At 40.4% G+C, this 17,664-nt stretch overlaps 1 protein-coding gene across 4 annotated transcripts in view; it reads left to right on the top strand.

The window, feature by feature from the left end:
• The window catches only part of JAK1 (Janus kinase 1), a 155,564-nt gene that overhangs the window by 108,093 nt on the left and 29,807 nt on the right, over nucleotides 1-17,664 (top strand). For all 4 annotated transcript variants that reach the window (XM_077892135.1, XM_077892137.1, XM_077892136.1 and 1 more), the window contains 6 exons: nucleotides 36-118; nucleotides 2,974-3,172; nucleotides 6,551-6,674; nucleotides 11,354-11,507; nucleotides 15,124-15,287; nucleotides 17,211-17,553. In XM_077892135.1, the coding sequence (XP_077748261.1) occupies nucleotides 113-118; nucleotides 2,974-3,172; nucleotides 6,551-6,674; nucleotides 11,354-11,507; nucleotides 15,124-15,287; nucleotides 17,211-17,553 (990 nt within the window). In that variant the 5' untranslated portion in view covers nucleotides 36-112. The remainder of the gene's footprint in view (nucleotides 1-35; nucleotides 119-2,973; nucleotides 3,173-6,550; nucleotides 6,675-11,353; nucleotides 11,508-15,123; nucleotides 15,288-17,210; nucleotides 17,554-17,664) is intronic.

Below are 17,664 nucleotides of genomic sequence, written 5' to 3'. Positions count from 1 at the left end.
TCTGCAGCTGATTTATTTATTTATCCTTGTCTTAGCCCGACTCTAAACGGACTTTGGAAAGTAGAGAAGAAAATCCAGTCTGCCTTTTGGAGGACATTGGACAGCCGAATAAATGCAGGTATGTACATTTGCATATTTTTTTTTTAAAAGACCAAAGGAAAATGGCTTTAAAGAGAATAATTAAGCTGATTTTGAACTTATAGGGCTACCTGCCCTTATATCTTTTACTTTTTAAATATCAGTATCTTAATTTTTGTTCATTTCCAAATGTTGAGTGTGCTGGTTTAAAAATCCCAAGAGTGGGGATCCCTGGGTGGCTCAGTGGTTTTGCGCCTGCCTTTGGCCCAGGGGGCGATCCTGGAGTCCCGGGATCGAGTCCTGCGTCAGGCTCCCGACATGGAGCCTGCTTCTCCCTCTGCCTGTGTCTGCCCCTCTCTCTCTCTCTTTCTCTCTCTCTCTCTCTCTATGTCTTTCATAAGTAAATAAAAATAAATCTTTAAAAAAAAAAAACAAAAAATAAAAATCCCAAGAGTGTGAAAGTATAGGAAGTCCAAAGTAAAAAGTAAAGTTTTCTTATAATCCTTACTAGATATTCAGCATTTTAACAATTTATTATCTTTCCATATTATGCATATGCATGAACAAAAGGATCATAATATATATATTGTGCCTTTTTTCACTTTGCAGTATGTCCTATATATTTTCCAGTGTGGGTTCATGTAGCTTTATGTCATCTTTTTTAACAGCTGCATAGTATTCCTGCATAGTATTCCTTTCCTGTTGATAGTTCTTGTTTTGTTTCATCTCCTGGTGTATGTTGTCAGTTGTATTTTCTCTTATTTTAAGTACCACACCTTGTCCATATATAATTACATATACTTGCCTGATTATTTACTTAGGGTGAAAGGGTATAACACCATCTCTGAGATCTTCTCCTGCCATGCCCATATAGGATCTCAAAGACAAAGGTTTATCATATCTTATAAAGCAGACTGTAGCTACTTTGTTTTCCATTTCTATTTTTTGTTGTGGGATGGAGTTGGGGGCCTAGTGTTGAGTTTGAAAACATTCTTGCTTGACAGTTGATCTGAACCCTCAAGGTAAGTTATGAGCCTAGTCTTTCAGCCTGTTTTCTGGAAGATTCTGGTTTTCAGGTTTATTTCAGGGATGAGAAAGTAAAATTGGGTGCCTCTCAGTTTATAGCATTGAGGTACATCTGGTTCATGTCTTTCCTGTAAGTATCTTGCCTCACCAGGGCAGCTGATAATCAATTACATGAGTTTGGTGAAAAGAACTGTGGCTGTTGTCCCCACTCTATGACTTGTCTTGTTTTGAGCTTCCTTGGGCCATTATGCAAGTTCCTATTAAATGTAAGGCTCTATGCTAGGTACTGGGGATACAAAGATGAATAATACAAAGTTCCTTGCCCCTAAGGGCAAGCATATATGAGTGGGAGAGACAAACAGACATGTGTGTAAGATGGTCATAACCCAGTGTGGTTAGTGCAGCGAGGTGAGTTTGGGAGAAATCATCTAACTTAGGGGATAGGATGGAAGTTCATAGGTGCTTCTTGGAAGAGGTAATGTTCAAGTTGAGTTCTTTTTTTTTTTTTAAGATTTTAAAATTTTATTTATTCATGAGAGCCAGAGACATAAGCAGAGGGAGAAGCAGGCTCCTCAGAGGGAGCCCGATGTGGGACTTGATCCCCAGGCCCCAGGATCACCACCTGAGTCCAAGGCGGACGCTCAACCACTTAGCCACCCAAGCATCCCTCCAAGCTAAGTTCTAAAGGAAATTGCAGTTTGCCGTGAAGGGGATGAAAGGTATTCCTGGTAGAGAAATCAGGATGACCAAAGGCAAGAAGGTGTGAAACATAGAATAGGGAGGGAGCTAGCTCTGTGGGTTTCAGGCATGAAGTCAGAGGCCAGGAGTGATGGAAGATGAGGCTTGGGATTGGCTAGCTGGCAGGTGATGGAGGGCCTCTGTTAGGAGTTTGAGATTTCACTTGTAGATTAATCAGAGGATCCGATATGTGTTACAGAGGCATTATTTTGAGGGCTAAGTGAAGTTTGGCTTGGCAGGCAGAAGGAAAGTAGGAACCTGGGGTCAGGGAAATTAGTTTGTAGGCAGCTGGTGTCAGAGTGAGGGGAAGAAAGAATGTGTAGGGCTTTCCTTTGTCACCCTTCCTTTCTGCCTTGTCTAAGGCTAAGTTGCTGGGGCTGGCTCTTTGATCCTAGTTGCCCTCCCTTTAGAGGGAGCTCAGGTGAATGACTTATTTGTAAATTTCTCACCAAGTTCTGACCTCTTCAAAACAAGGCTTCCAGCCCTTCTTCTGCTGCCACATAGTGCTACCCATCATCCTACCTGCCTGTGGAGTGACAAGCACCTGGCTCTGTTCATTTAATTTTAAAGACCCTTTCATATGGCTCATCAGCCTGAATTGGTAGTCACTTTGCATATACTATTTCAGAGCCAGCCCTGGGCTAAGCTCTGGGGGCATGAAGATAGATAAAATATGGGTTCATGCCCTTACTCAGCTCATAGAGTGGTGGGAGGTAGACAAAGATGATGTGATCTATGCCATAGGTCAATTCAAAAGTGAAATAATTCTAGTAGAGGTAGCAACATTAGTAGCATTAACATCAGTGGTTCCAGAATGAACCACATTTTTCAACTACCACTTTTGTACAAATAGAGAAGACAAATTTAGTCTGTCTAAAATTAGTCTGATTTTTGAGAATATGGACTGATCATAATTAGAATCAATTAGAATTGATTATTTTCATCGTTACAATGGATAGTTTCACCTATCATAAGTTATGATGCATTTGATTTTCAGAGAGGGAAAGGCAAGGGGAGATACCTACCTGCTTGAGATATATTTCTGCCTTCTTACCTTCCTAACATTTTCTTTTACCACTTGAACCTTAGCACATAGAATGACCACACTATCTCATTTTCCTTCCACTACAGTATCTAAATATAAAAGAGGACTGCAATGCCATGGCTTTCTGTGCTAAAATGAGGAGCTCCAAGAAGACTGAGGTGAATCTGGAGGCCCCTGAACCAGGGGTGGAAGTGCTCTTCTATCTTTCTGATAGAGAGCCCCTCCGGCTGGGCAGCGGAGAGTACACAGCAGAGGAGCTATGCATCAGGGCCGCGCAGGAATGCTGTGAGTACTGGCAGTTGCCCAAGGTACATTTCCGTGGCACACCATCCTGCAGGCAGATCCTGGTGTCTCTGCCCCTGGGAGCTCTGCCAAGTGGAAAGAGGTGTGGGCTCTGTGAGGCAGAGGCTCTGCTCTGCCTCTGCCACTTAATTGCATTTGATCTTAGGCCAGTGATTTTAATTCTGGGAGTTACACTTTTCACTTTCTTCATCATAAAATGGCTTATTCCTGCTCTGTCACTAATTGAGCTTGCGATACCAAGGAACGATGCTTGCCTTCTGTGGAGGTCAGTTTTTATTTCCCCTACCTCTAGGAAATTGGAATAATATCAGCACTAAATCAGTAAAAGCATCTGGTACAAAGTTACAAGATGAGTACGTGGCATCTCTCAATATCTGAATGATTGTTCAAAACTTCTTCTGAAAAGTATGATCCATCCTTCTGCCACTATAATTTGCTTCCCCCTCATGATGCTGACCTGAAGTGAAAAGTTGTCACTTCGTGGCTTGGTCTCAATGCCAGGTTGTACAAAGGGCAGTGAGGCTGTGAACAACATGGTCTTTCTTTTCCCCCAAGTGAGCCTTGTTTTACTTAAGTTAGCCTGTTGCCCTCAGAAGGTGAGAAACCAAAGTGAATAACAAAATGAAGCCCCTTTCATTATCCTTTGAACTTGGAATCAGTGACAGTTTTTGTCTACCTACTTTTATATGACTAGTAAAGTTAAATCGTAGAAACGTAAGGATCTGATCCCCTGGGATTGTGGTGATGATTGTATAACTGTACATATACTAAAATTCACTGAATTGTACACTTAAAATGGGTAGACTTTATGATATGTAAATTATATCTTAATGAAACCTCATGATGATGCGACTAGCAATGATGGCAGACAATCCATGCTTCATTTATATCATCTTTAGCCCTCACAACTGTGGTGGGGTAGTATGGATGTTTCAAGAAATACCTACCTAGTTTGTGATACAGCTTGTCTAGAAATCCATTTTTCTTCTGATGTATATCTTTCTGCCTCAAATGCGTTAAATACCAGAGTTCCAATGAAAGGGGAAAAAGGTTGGTGCTATAGGGAAGAGTGTAGTAGGTCCTTACTAACTAAACATGACACTAGATAAAATTGGCTGAGACATATAGATTATAGTGGTGATTTTGACTAGATACCAAAGTATATAAGGATCTAGCTTTAGACATCAATTTTAAAAGTATTTGTAATTAGCGAAAATCTAGACGTAAATTGATGCTTCTGATGTATTTTTTTTTAAGGTGTGTGTTTTTCAAATCCTTTCCCTTGAGGTTTAGTTTATAGTGTTTATTCTGTTAGCCCAGCTTCTTGCCATCAGGTTTGTATGGAGTTGTTGGACTATATTTAATGAGAAAGCCAAGGGGCTGCTAAAGGAGATAAGGGGCAAGAGCCTGAGTCCACAGGCAGACGTAGCCACTCAGTTTGCTGTAGCTCTGGGCTGAGGGCCAGTCAGTGTGGGGCACTAGCTGCTAAGCCTGGTCTGTAGAGAATGAGTGGGCTCTTTGATAACTGACTCAGGGGAATGGTGCAAACATGTATTAATTTTAAAAGTATATGAGTACAAAAAGCCATGTATTCTTATAGTTCTGGTTATTACTATAGTAAGTGGTAATTGGAAGCAGTATTGTTTTCTTCCTTCTTGTCCACTGAATATATGGTCAGTTTTTGTTCTTTCAACTCTCATTCTTTTACTTCCTTGGTAGCTCTTTCTTGGTGTGAATCTTAACTTTGCATTTTATTAGCCAAGTAGCCTTGAATCAGACTAAATCTCGAGAGGCCACAGTTTCTTCACTGGTAAAATGGCAGAAACATTAATTACCTCATTAAGTGTTAGGAGGATTAAAAGATAATAAATGTAGAATGTGTTAGCCTGATGCCTGACACCTAACCATCAGTAAATGTTAGTGTTGTTAAAATTATCCAGTATTTTTGTATAAAAAGCTCTCTCTCTGATCTTCCTGTTTATAAGTACTAATATTATTAGAGTCAAGCCTGTGGTAGAATTACAGATTCATGGTTAGAAATAAATTATGCTTCAAGATGTATGTGTCAGTGCACATTCAAGTCTGAGTATGTGTGAAGAAAGGCTGCGTTTCTAGGCCAGCCCACAAAGGCCAGTTCGTGAAGGAAGACCTATAGTATACCTAAAACATAGTCCTAACAATACTGGATCTAAAACTCATTTGCTTTTGTTCTCAAGGAAAAATACTCTTTGAAGTTTACCCCCATCCACTCTGTATAAGGGGGAGTGACTTCCAAGGGGATTGGTGCAGATCCCTTGAGAGGCAGGAACTGACCACCTCAGCAAGGAGGAACGCGTTAGGATGTCAGGGCATCTGCCGCTTCTTCACACAGTGTGTGCACTGGAGAGAGTTGGTGCCGAGGTCCCTGTAGGTGCCAGTCTCACTTGGGATGTCTGATTTGGGAAATGGCAATTACCTTATATGTTCATATATTGCTCAGATGACTGTATCTTTGTTCGAGCCCTGGCCATACATGAAAATATCAGTCATAATTGATTATTTGCAATCACCTTCTTCCCTTCCCCCATGCTTTTAGATTGCACGTCTGTGTAATTTTAATCATGGGCTCAGAAGTCAATGGAAAGGTGCTTTCTTGGCTTCATAATCTCTTTTATCTTTTTAATCATCCTTGTGTCAAAGGAGGCAGTTCGTGGGGGTAGGGCAGCAAGGGAGCACTATCGCACCACTCTTGTTAAGCATGTATCTTCTTTTTAGTTGGCTACTAATAAAAAATATTTATGATAACTATACAGAGTACTTAAGTGTATTTATTTATTATTAACGGTAATAGATTTTTTAATCACTGACAAAAATCACTTTGGTTATTCTAACACATGATTTTGTGTGCTACTGCCAGGAACTTCTTTGCATGTTTAATGCATAATCACAGTGTGTTAGAATTGTTAAAACATTTCTGTAGGAGCAGATTGGGGATTTCCTAAACTCCTAGAGTGTCTCTGGGATTAGCAAGGTGCACATCAGGTGGGATCCGGGAACCTCTCAGCTGGCATATTTTTTCTTTTAGGCAGGATTTATTAAGACTGTCATAGACACTGTGATGAGAAATATTAGACTTTTATTTTAAAATGGTTTTAATCTGGTTTGCCAGGAGCTACAGTACATATTCCTGGGGAGCCATGGTTCTTAATTATCATGATTAAAACTGTCTGATTAAACATGGTTGGAAGTCATATTTGCCCTAAGAGGATAAAAATGTGACCTAGATTCTTCGGATAAGAGAATTTGTTGTCCTTGCTTTGAAAACAGATGACCTAATGTATCTATCTTCAATTTTCTGATATGTTCTTTACTTTTCCCCAGGTATCTCTCCACTTTGTCACAACCTCTTTGCCCTGTATGATGAGAACACCAAGCTCTGGTATGCTCCGAATCGCACCATCACCGTTGATGACAAGACATCGCTCCGGCTCCACTACCGGATGAGGTATGGGTCCCTGCCTGGCTTCCTCTTTCAGGGGTATGAAAGTTAGCCTGGAGCCCTGAGTCACTTACTAAGAAGGTTTGTAGTCATTTTGTAATTGGTTAAGTTTTGTATTTGCTTGGTATGAGAAAGGACTTTTTCGGTATTTGAAATACAATTCAAGGTGAATTTGATCATCTCCTTCTGCCACATTTTACAAAAGACATTATTATGCAGAGAGTATTTTGAATAGAATTACTATCCTACAGCAGAATTTTTCAAGCGGTGAGTCTTCATTATGAATTTAATTCCGTGAGTTGTGACTAGAATTTGTTTTAAAAAAGAAACAGGCAAGAATAGGTAATATCAGCATATACACATATGCTAAAAAATACTGTTTTTGTTTTTACAACTTCTGTTTGTGATATGCAAGTCTGTGTATCAGGTCATGATACAATAAACTATTTCTTCTTAAAAGTTGCAGCTAAAGAGTTTGAGAGGCACTGCTTAAAGTGGTTCCCTAGAAATTCTAGTTTGGTCTTGTTCTCAAGGGGTAGATATTTTGATCCACTTCCTGAGGATTTTTGTCTAGTGGGCGGGATTCTCACTTTTCTTCTGATGCCTCTTCTCCTATATTGCCTCTTCTCCTATATTGTAGACTTTCTTAAATGTCACATAATCTTCCAAGGGGGTATAGACAGTACTTCTGACTTCTGACTGTAGTCAAGAGACTACAATGTAGTCTCTTGAGTTTAAAAACCCATTTGCTATGTATCTAGAATTGAAAATAGGTTTTCAATAGAATTGAAAATAGATACTAGTAAAGCACAAGTGAATATATATTTAGCAAAGGTGCTTATAAACCATGTGTATACTTTTTGAAAAGGATCTTAACTTACTTAGATGTGATGAAATTAGATTTGGTCAGGTGCTAATGGAATGTAAGGACCTGCTGGAAAAGCCCTCAGGGATCTCAGAGGCTCTCCCCAGTACTTTAGCTGCTCTTTCCTTTGGGAAGTTGGTAGAGTTGTTAACATTCCAGAATGGTCTGGATGTTTTCCTCAGCAGCAGTTGAACCAGATCTACTTTCTTTGATAATCATCCTAGGGCTGACTTTTTTTTTTTTCTTCTTTCTGTACTCACCCAAGATCTCACCTTAAGGGGAGAGGTGTACACCATGTGAGATTTCACGCCCCAGATTTAGGGAAACATTCACCCCACCCACCTGAGCCTTATGACTATATTTGGATTTGTTTTTCAAAGTATAATCTTGTTTTTTGTGGCCTGGGGGTTGGCTGTGTGTTCCAGCATTGAAATGTGTCTTTGCAGCTGGCAGTCCAGGGAGGGAGCATGTCATACTGAGCTCTAGTCCTTCCCTGTAGGTTTCTCCACTTGGCTCAGAATCTGGAATGGTAGAATTGGGGTCTTGGATGAGACCTGAGTTTATCTAATTTAACTATCACAACTGTTTGGAGTGGGGGGTGGTGGTGGTAGAATGACTGATGTCCCAAAGGGAGATATGAGTTAGTTACCCAGAGTCATATACCTGGTGTCATATACCTCTTGTCAGCTCCAGAGCCCTCCTTGAGACATTTTTGTCTCAAGGTCTTTGTTGACTGTGTGAGTCCCTCACCCCTAAAGGCTGTCTTTGCCTCCTCCTTGTACTGTTAGCTGCCAGGAAGTGCACGGCTACTTCGTTTTTGGCACCTTGATTTTGTACCTGACATTGCGCTTCAACAGGATATTGCTTTGTTACCACAGGCTCTTTGAACTTGGAAAAAAAATCCCACCCTAAGCTAAAACATTTGCATTACAACAAACTACAAAAACTTTAAAACCTCATAATCTCACCACTAAAGATGGTGTAATATGAAAACAAATGTTAGTGACTATTTCAGTGGAATCCCAGCTCTATTTTGGGAAATACTCTGTGCTTCAATTATAATTCTCTGTCTTTAGATAATACTTTTAATAGTTACTGTTTTATAATGTATCTTAATATAAGATAAGCATATTTTTTATTCCTTTTCAAGAAAAAATATTTTCTTGCTCTTTCATTCAAATGAATTTCACTATCCATTAGTAAAGTTCTATAGAAACCAAGAGAGAATTTGTTGTGTATAATATCTATATGTAAACTTAGAATATGCAGTCATTTGTAATGTAATTTTCTCAAAAACTTGCAAAGAAGGCACATCTCCTTAATAGGTCTATCTGTTTATCTATCTCGTCCTCCCCCTTCCTTCCTGTGTTGTCCCTTCACGCCATGATGAAAAGGAATCTACACAGCTATTATACTACATTTATTTATGCCATTCTATATTTTTTTCCATTAGCATGTTCTAATACCAGAAATTTGTGTGTGGCCCAAGTTTGATGGACATTTTGATAATTAATTTTAAAAAGGAGTATAGAGCATTTTTTCATATGTCTGTTAGCTGTCTGTATGTCTTCTTTGGAAAAATGTTCATGTCTTCTGCCCAGTTTTTAATTGGATTATTTGTTATTTGGTTTCAAGTCATAGAAGTTCTTTATTTTGGGTATTCGTCCCTTTTTGGAAATGTCATTTGCAATTTCTTCTCCCATTTGGTAGGTTGTCTTTTTGTTATGTTGATGGTTTTCATTGCCTGTGCAAAAGCTTTTTGTTTTGGTATCAGCTCAGTATAATTTGTTTTTGTTTTCCCTTGCCTCAGGAGACCTATCTAGAAAAATATTCCTGCAGTTGATGTTGAAGAGATTAATTACTGCCTGTGTTTTTTTCTAGGAATGTTATAGAATTGTTGAATCATTATTTGGTACACCTGAAACTAGTAGAACACTGTCTAAATTCCATTTGAGTTTAAAACAAATGTACCTTCTAGTTTTGTCTTACTAGGACAAAATTAGGAAGGTACTGATTTTGATAGTCACTAATTTGAAGGTTTATGTTTTTTGTTTCTTCATCTTACTAAATAGCTGTCAGCCTTTGCCAGTGGGCAATTTCTAGACCCAGCCTTGCTTTAGGCTCTGCTCAGCCATTACTGAAATGGTAAAGCTGTACATTAGTCTCATTTCCTCAGCCCTATCCTGTTTGAACATCTTGCCAAAAGATTTCCAAATCAGAGCTGGTCCCACAGGGCACAGGTAACAGCCTTGAAGAATGTTTTTATTCAGATCCCATTGAAGATCATGTTCTGCCCAAACATATTGGGCCCTTGGCTTTACCAGGTCCTAGGATTCTTTCTCAGTGAGACTCATGGGATGCAGCAGAAGAGGACCATGCCTTGTACTGGTTCAGGGAAAATCTGTCTTCAGTGCTTCTCTTTCAAACAACCTCCTCCATCCTGGAGATTCTTTTATGCCTTTTCCCAGGTACCTTTCCATATTGCACATGATTCTCATTTTCTCATTCCCTACATCCACTGCCAGACAGAATTTACATGTCTGCATGCCCTTCTCTGAGAGCCCTGCTTTGCATGTTTGTGTAAGAAGTGCCTGGCACAGGGTAAATGTTGAGAAGCTCTTAGCTACTACTGTCTTTATCGTCCTTGGAACCTTTCACCTGTCTCCTTCCACACTGACTCCCAGAACTTCTAGTAGATGTCTGCTTATCATGTGAATGATGAGAACTCTCTGTTTTGGACTTGATTTGATAGCCAGAGAAGTTGGCTGTGTCCTCATTGATTTCTTTTCTTTCTTTTTTTTTTTTTCCTGCCCCAGTGTCAGATTTTCCTGTATTTGCTCAGTTGGTAGAATCCGTTCACTTCTTATTTTCTGCTTACCTGGGATCGCTGATGCTGGTTGAGTCCTCCCATCCTGTGCTCTTTTCTGCCATTGAAAAGTGGACTCCTCAGTCTGGCAATTGGGAGGAAATTTGTTTGTTGCTTCTTCATTCCATGGTTGTTTTTTGTCAGCACATGGGCATGTCAAGGAAGTAAAACCCAGGTACCAGTTGGGTCTGTGGCCTAGAGATGGGCTGGATCAGCTTGGACCATTCACTTTCTCACATTCCAGAACTCACTGTGTTTCTCTTACAGGTGGCAGAGGTAAGTAGTAGTTAAGAGAACAGGATTGTGGTCAGATCACCTAGTCTCTTGGAACCTCAGTTTTCCTTGCCTGTAAAATAGAATCACTGGAACTTCCCTTGTGCAGTTGCTGTAAGGATTAAATGGCATAAAGTGCTTATTAGTTTCATTCCACTGGAAGCTGATGCTTGTGGTAATGCTCATATATTTCTTCTACTTCAGCTGTATTCATTGTAAAATAAACTATCAATTTTGGAAAAATGGGAAAAAAGGAAACAGTGCTATATTACCTGTACATCTTGATTATACAAGGAAACTAAAATCGTTTGAACAGAAATGTTGGAATATGAATAAAATGGGTCTTGGAAACAAGGCAGGGTGGCCTTATTAAAGGTGAAGGGAGTGGCCGGGCCAGCCTCTGGTCTCATCAGCTGTAGCTTCCTATTTAGGAAGGTGTAGTGGAAAGTCACTTTATCTCCCTGAGTCATAGGTTCTGGCAGGACACTCTTCACAGAGTGCTTGTAAGAGTGAAAAGAAAAAGGACTTTATAACCAATGAAGAGCTCCACAGGTCTGTCTGTCTTGCTTTTCAGGCAAGTTTAGCCTCCAGCACTGAGCACTCTGGGTATAACCAGGATACCTCTCCCATGCATTCTGAGATCCCCTTTCCCAAAATTGATGTTTATTTCCTGTCTTCCAGGTTCTATTTCACCAACTGGCATGGGACTAATGATAATGAGCAGTCTGTATGGCGACATTCTCCAAAGAAGCAGAAAAATGGCTATGAGAAAAAAAAAGTTCCAGATGCTACCCCTCTTCTTGATGCCAGTTCTTTGGAGTATCTCTTTGCTCAGGTGAGACGTTTGGGCCCAAGAGAAACTAGAGTTCCCGGGAAGGGTAAGGCATCACAGAGTTCAGATTCCCTTGAGCAGCTGAACTTGTTGGTAGCTAGGGTATTTGTTTTATGGCCCTCTCTTTGGGCAGGCCTTGCCACCTGTGGACTTGCCCAAGATGAAGAGCATAAAGGCAGCAATTCAGTGTCCCAGGGGGCTGGTTGTCCCACTTGTGAGCTTTTAAGACTTCATTTCTTCCCTATTCTTCTCTTTCTCCCTCATCTCCTATCATTTTACTTCTCATCCACAGTGCCTCCCATGGAAAGAGCAAAGGCAAGCTGTAAATGAGGGAAGGTGTAGTTCAGTGGGGTGAATGGGGACATCTTAGCAGTCAGAGTAATATTCAGGGAGGAAAGAGGTGGCTACTCTTGGTCACAGCGGTAGTAGGGTAGACAAAAGCCAGAAGAGAAGTAAGAGTCACCTAAATTATATTACCCTGAGATACCCAACATTTTTGGTGACATGCTTCCTGAGTTTTTACCATGTAGGCATATATTATGTACTGTGTAGTTTTTTAAAAATATTGTATTATTTTATAAACTGCTTTTTTATCCATCCTATTGATGATATTTGAGATGTCAATTAAAAGCATATAATGGCTTCATAATAATTCACTCATTCAACAAATATTTACTGAATGTCTGTGTACTCTTTGCTGCAGTGCTACAGACACTGTGGTGAACAAGACAGACATGGTCTCTGCAGCATCAGATACCAAATCAAGTGGGACAAAGAGAAAACAAATGAGCAAATAAAATGATACATAGGTAATACAGAAGAATTGTGAGAAGTGCCATGAAGGAAAAAGCTTTTGTGACAGGGAATATGGGGAGGGGATTGGAGTGGGAATATCTAATTTAAATAGTATGATCAGAGAAAGTCTCTAAGGAGGTGACACTTTTACCAAATCTGGAAGAACAAGGAGTCTGCAGTTCTAAGGAGGGAGCGGGGAAATTATTTCTTCTCTAGTGCATGGTTTTTTAACAGCAGCACTAGTGACATTTTGGGCTGAGTAATTTTTTGCTGTGAGAAACTACCCTATGCACTGTAGGATATTTACCCAGACCCCTGGCCTCTACTTATTAAATGCCATCCCCCCAGTTGTGACAATCAAAAATGCCTCCAGACATTGCCAGGTATACCCTCCAGGGAAAAATCTCCCTGCTTGAAAACATCTGATAGGGAGAGAACAGAATGCAGGAAGGCTATGGGGCAGGCCAGAGCTGAGGAGAAAGTGTGTGTATCTGAAGGAGAGGAGGGTGATAAGGAGTGAGACTGGGAAGGCCGATGAGGAGAGGATCCTATGCTTTGGTCCCAGGGAGAGAAGATGCTGGTTTGACCTAGTGCAGTGGTAGTAATGTTAGAGAAAAATGGTTGGATCTACCATTAATTCCAGAGATAGAATTGATAGGATTTACTGATGGGTTGGTTGTGGAAAGGAAGAAACTCTGAAGTATCAAAGATGATGTTGAGGTTTCTGTTTTGGGCAGTGTTTGCTAGATAACAAAGTCCTTCCCTATGTAGGGAAGACAAGTTGGAGAAGGGGTGGGAACAGGCCTTTTCTTTTGGAGATGCCTGTGGAGATTGCAGGTGGGAAGTGAGTAGAAGGCTGCAGTCCAGAGGAAAAGGCCTCATTTATTTAATTCATTTCTTCTTTGTGGACATTTTTGGCTTTTCCTGTTTCCCTAGGATGCTGTCACTCTTACAGTAACAGGTTATTGTGGACAACCTTCATGTGTGTTTCTGTATGTGTTGTAGTATTTCTTTGGGATATGCTTTCACATGTGATTTTTATGTCCCAGTTATAGTCCATTGTACAGCTTTAGTTTCTGGTTGGGTTTGGTCCCCATTCCATACATATCTTAGAAGTGGCCTTAGAGGCAACAGAAATGCACAGCCCTGGGCAGATAGTATGTTGAAAAAATTAAATGAACTGGCTATTTTCAGATTAATCATTTTTTGTTCAACCTTCCAGTTTTCTATATTCAAAGGAAGAGCATGCCATACTTCAAGAATAAGTATTGCATTAGAATCTGACCTTTGAGAGGTTCAGGAATGAGTTAGTTGAAGTAGTTATACAGTGATGTTTACAGAAAATCACAGCCAAACAAAACAGTTTCAGATTTTGTTCTGTTCTTCACACGTTGCTGGCAGAGATGATTGTTGTTGGTTGGTCTTTAGGAGTTTATGGAAGTGAACAGTGGCCTTTTCTTACCTGAGAGAAACAAGCAGTCTATCTTGGAAAGAAGAGGAACTGCAGCAGTGAGAAGCCTCCATCCAGAAACCACTAAGTTAAAGGACCTTCAGGGAAAGCGAGTCTTACTTATATAGAAACACTGCCCTCAGTTTTCACGTCTACCTCTGTTCCAGCTAGAGAACAGCTGAAGTGTTGAGTGTACTTAGTAAGGATTGAGTGTGGCTGTAGCACAGTGTTGCAAAACCAGAGCCCTGGAGTCACATCTAGGTTTGACTTACCTCCACCACTTCCTGGGTCCCTGGCTCCCATGGCACTCTATCTTTCCACTTGACTTTGTTTCTTATAGCTATTTGATGTTCTGTATTTCTGCTTGTCTATTCTTTCTTCTCAGCATGGAGTCTTCCTGTGGTCAGGGATGCAGTTTGGCTTACTGCTGTGTATCTCCCTGGCACCTAGAATGACATCTAGCCCATAATTGGTCCTCAGTAATCAATAATTACCAAATGCGTGAGTGAAGTGATTTAACCCTGGGGTGCCTTAGATTCTTCATCTGCTAAGTAGAAGTGATAATGTTAGCATCCACCTCATAGGGTTGTTGGAAAGATAAAGTAAACAGTATATAAAAGGAACCTAACACAGTGTCTAGCACTGAGGTTAGAGTTTAAGAAAAGGGAGCTAGCATTGCCATCATTGTCATTACTCTATACAAGACAAGTGATGAGTACTGATTTTTAGTTTTCTTTCTCTGTTTTTGAAGCCCTCACTGGCTCTTGGGTGGTTGTGCACCTCCAGCAGGGGGTGGTGGTGGTAATATTTTGGTGATACATTTCACTACTAGAAGCTTAAACAACAGATAACAATAAATCTGTGTGGTAATGACACACTGTAGAATGTGGATTCCTTCCCCTTTTTCTAAATCAACCTCCAAACAGGGTGTGGTGCCCTGTCAGTTAGACACTCAGTTCCCTAGGCTAGGCTATCTCAGTGTATATGGGATCAATGAGCCAGTGCCACCAGCTGTCACTCTCTCTTGCCCTGGTGCTGTCCAAAACCTAGTACACTCTGCTGGCTGCCATCATTTATAGATAAACCCTGAGAAGGACCCTTACATGTTTATGCTATTCATTAGCAGGTAACATACTGCTCAGTAAATATTTGTTAAAAAAACAAATTAACCTGGGGAGAACATTGCCTGAACCCTTCATACTCAACTGTTGAGAAAGAACTTTGGTGCCAGAGAAGCTGTAAATCCTATTAGTCTCATTGCTGTACTGCTTTTCTGGGTGGCACCTCCCTGTGTGGGGAACTTTACTGTCAAGGTTAGAGACATGGGCTTGAAACTTAAGTGGTGGCTCATTTCTTCTCACCTTTGCTCCAAAGGGACAGTATGATTTGGTCAAATGCCTGGCTCCCATTCGAGACCCCAAGACTGAGCAGGATGGGCACGATATTGAGAATGAGTGTCTGGGAATGGCTGTCCTGGCCATCTCCCACTATGCCATGATGAAGAAGATGCAGTTGCCAGAACTTCCCAAGGACATCAGGTAAATCTTCCTGCTGGTTACAGAATTAATTGTGGGGGCGGTGCTTTTTATACATCTTCACACATCTCAGTTTAACCACTGACAGTTTTTGGCTGACCCCTGTTCTCTGCAGAGCCCAAATCTTGTTTAGAACATTTATAAAAGGTAGCACAATTATAGTAGTGTCCTGATTTTGAATGTTGGCTGATCTCAGAAATTTGTATTCGGGTGAAAGTTCTGGGCTAGTGATGCCAATCAGATTGGTGGCCCACGTGCCCACCCCTTGCACCTCTGCCCATGGTGGGCATTGCCATCACTGCACTTTTTCCTTTTGTGCAGGACCAGCCTTAAAATCCTTCTCAATACTGTTCTACAGGCAGCTACTGTCATCTAAACTAGAGTTCACTGAGAGCTGTTAATTTGATGTGAAGGATGTTACCTGAAGAAAATTTTATTCACTTAAAAATGTCATTCAGGGTCAAGTCTTTGTGAAGGAATATTCAGTCTGTGTAATTCCTACCCATCTATAAACTATGTTTTTACCAAGGAGAATGTTGTTTGATTGATGATTGATGTTTTGATTTTTTTAAATTTATTTTTTATTGGAGGTCAATTTGCCAACATATAGAATAACACCCAGTGCTCATCCCATCAAGTGCCTCCCTCAGTGCCCGTCAGTCACCCCCACCCCCCGCCCACCTCCCTTTCTTACCACCCCTTGTTCATTTCCCAGAGTTAGGAGTCTCTCATGTTCTGTCTCCTTTTCTGATATTTCCCACTCATTTTTTCCCAAGGAGTTATTTTGAATGTCATAAAAGAAGATAGTCTCATTGTGGAGAGCAAGTTATTTATAGCTGTATTATTTGTGATAGGCAGCGTGCCTCTTCTCATAAGGTTCCTCCCTGTATCTCTTGCCTTGGAGGAGTTTGGTGTGGATCATCACAGTGCTCCTCAGTGATGCAGGACTGGTTAGATACATGCTCTGCCACTGCTTTCTTGTTTCTCTGTGGCTTTTGCTTTGGGCACTTGCTCTTTCCTTTGTCATGAGACTAAGGTGAAAAATGACCCCTCCTCTGATCTTCCTCTGTTACATTAACCTAAAATGTTACAATATCTGTTGTGATAAATTCCTGACCTTGTAGTTTTCCACTGTCGTGAAACCATTCAAGGAGCAGGGATTACCCAGTGTCAGGTGCCATCTCAGACTAGGAGTAATAGGCAGACTGATCTCCCCACTCATTTGGTCCCCAGTTTATTCTTTCCTTCATGGGTGTTCATACTGTCCTTAAAACTGGTTTCTCATAGCAGTGTATCAGTTTAGTTATAGATACTTTCGCAATAGCACTGGCATAACTAACTGATCTTTCAGTTTCCTTGTCAATCCATTTAATACGTCTGGGACACTTTGACATGGCAAACACGAAGTCTTTTGTATTCAATTAGATTTTACATGTTTTTCCCACATGTAAAAAGCAATATATGATCTTTACAGAAAAATTATGAAACAGACCTAAAAGTAGACTATACAAAGCATCTATAATCAGTCTTGACACCTTTGAAACCACTTTCTCACTGATGCTGAATCTTAATAGCAGTTTATGTGAGTACCTGTGTGCACAGCAACAGTGACAAAAGCAAGCAAACACACAGATAAGTCCATTTTGCTGCCTGCCTTTGAGACCCAGAAAATTGGATAATACTTGTAGGAATCCCTAGTTCAGTAAAACCTGTGGGACATGTGCTTTTTTCTTCTCTTTCTGTCCCTAATCATCTCTATTTCCTTCTGATGATCATCCTTGTGCTTACTCTAAGACCCACTGGGAGTAGGTCTTCCTTTCTCATTGGGCAACATGTGAAAGGAAGATTTATAGATTTGGGTTTGTTTCTATACTGTTCTCTTGACCTGTACATGAAAGAGAGACATATTTTTCTACTTTGTTTTAGCTATAAGCGATATATTCCAGAGACCTTGAATAAGTCCATCAGACAGAGGAACCTTCTCACCAGGATGCGGATAAATAATGTTTTCAAGGATTTCCTGAAGGAATTTAATAACAAGACTATTTGTGACAGTAGTGTATCTACTCATGACCTAAAGGTGAAATATCTGGCTACCTTGGAAACTTTGACAAAGCATTATGGCGCTGAAATATTTGAGACTTCCATGTTACTGATTTCATCAGAAAATGAGATGAATTGGTTTCATCCGAACGACAGTGGAAACATTCTCTACTATGAAGTGATGGTAACTGGAAATCTTGGAATCCAGTGGAGACAGAAACCAAATGTAAGTGGTTGATAGGTGGCTGATCAGAACAGACCATCATGTGTCACCCTTGCTGGCCGAGTGTATTCTGGTTAGATATAATGTATCACTCTTTTATTGTGTTCATGCACA

This window comes from Canis aureus, chromosome 3 (assembly GCF_053574225.1).
Source record: "Canis aureus isolate CA01 chromosome 3, VMU_Caureus_v.1.0, whole genome shotgun sequence".
Classification (NCBI taxonomy): domain Eukaryota; kingdom Metazoa; phylum Chordata; class Mammalia; order Carnivora; family Canidae; genus Canis; species Canis aureus.
The sequence above is the reverse complement of the archived record's forward strand: the minus strand, read 5'-3'. Positions and strand labels throughout refer to the sequence as shown.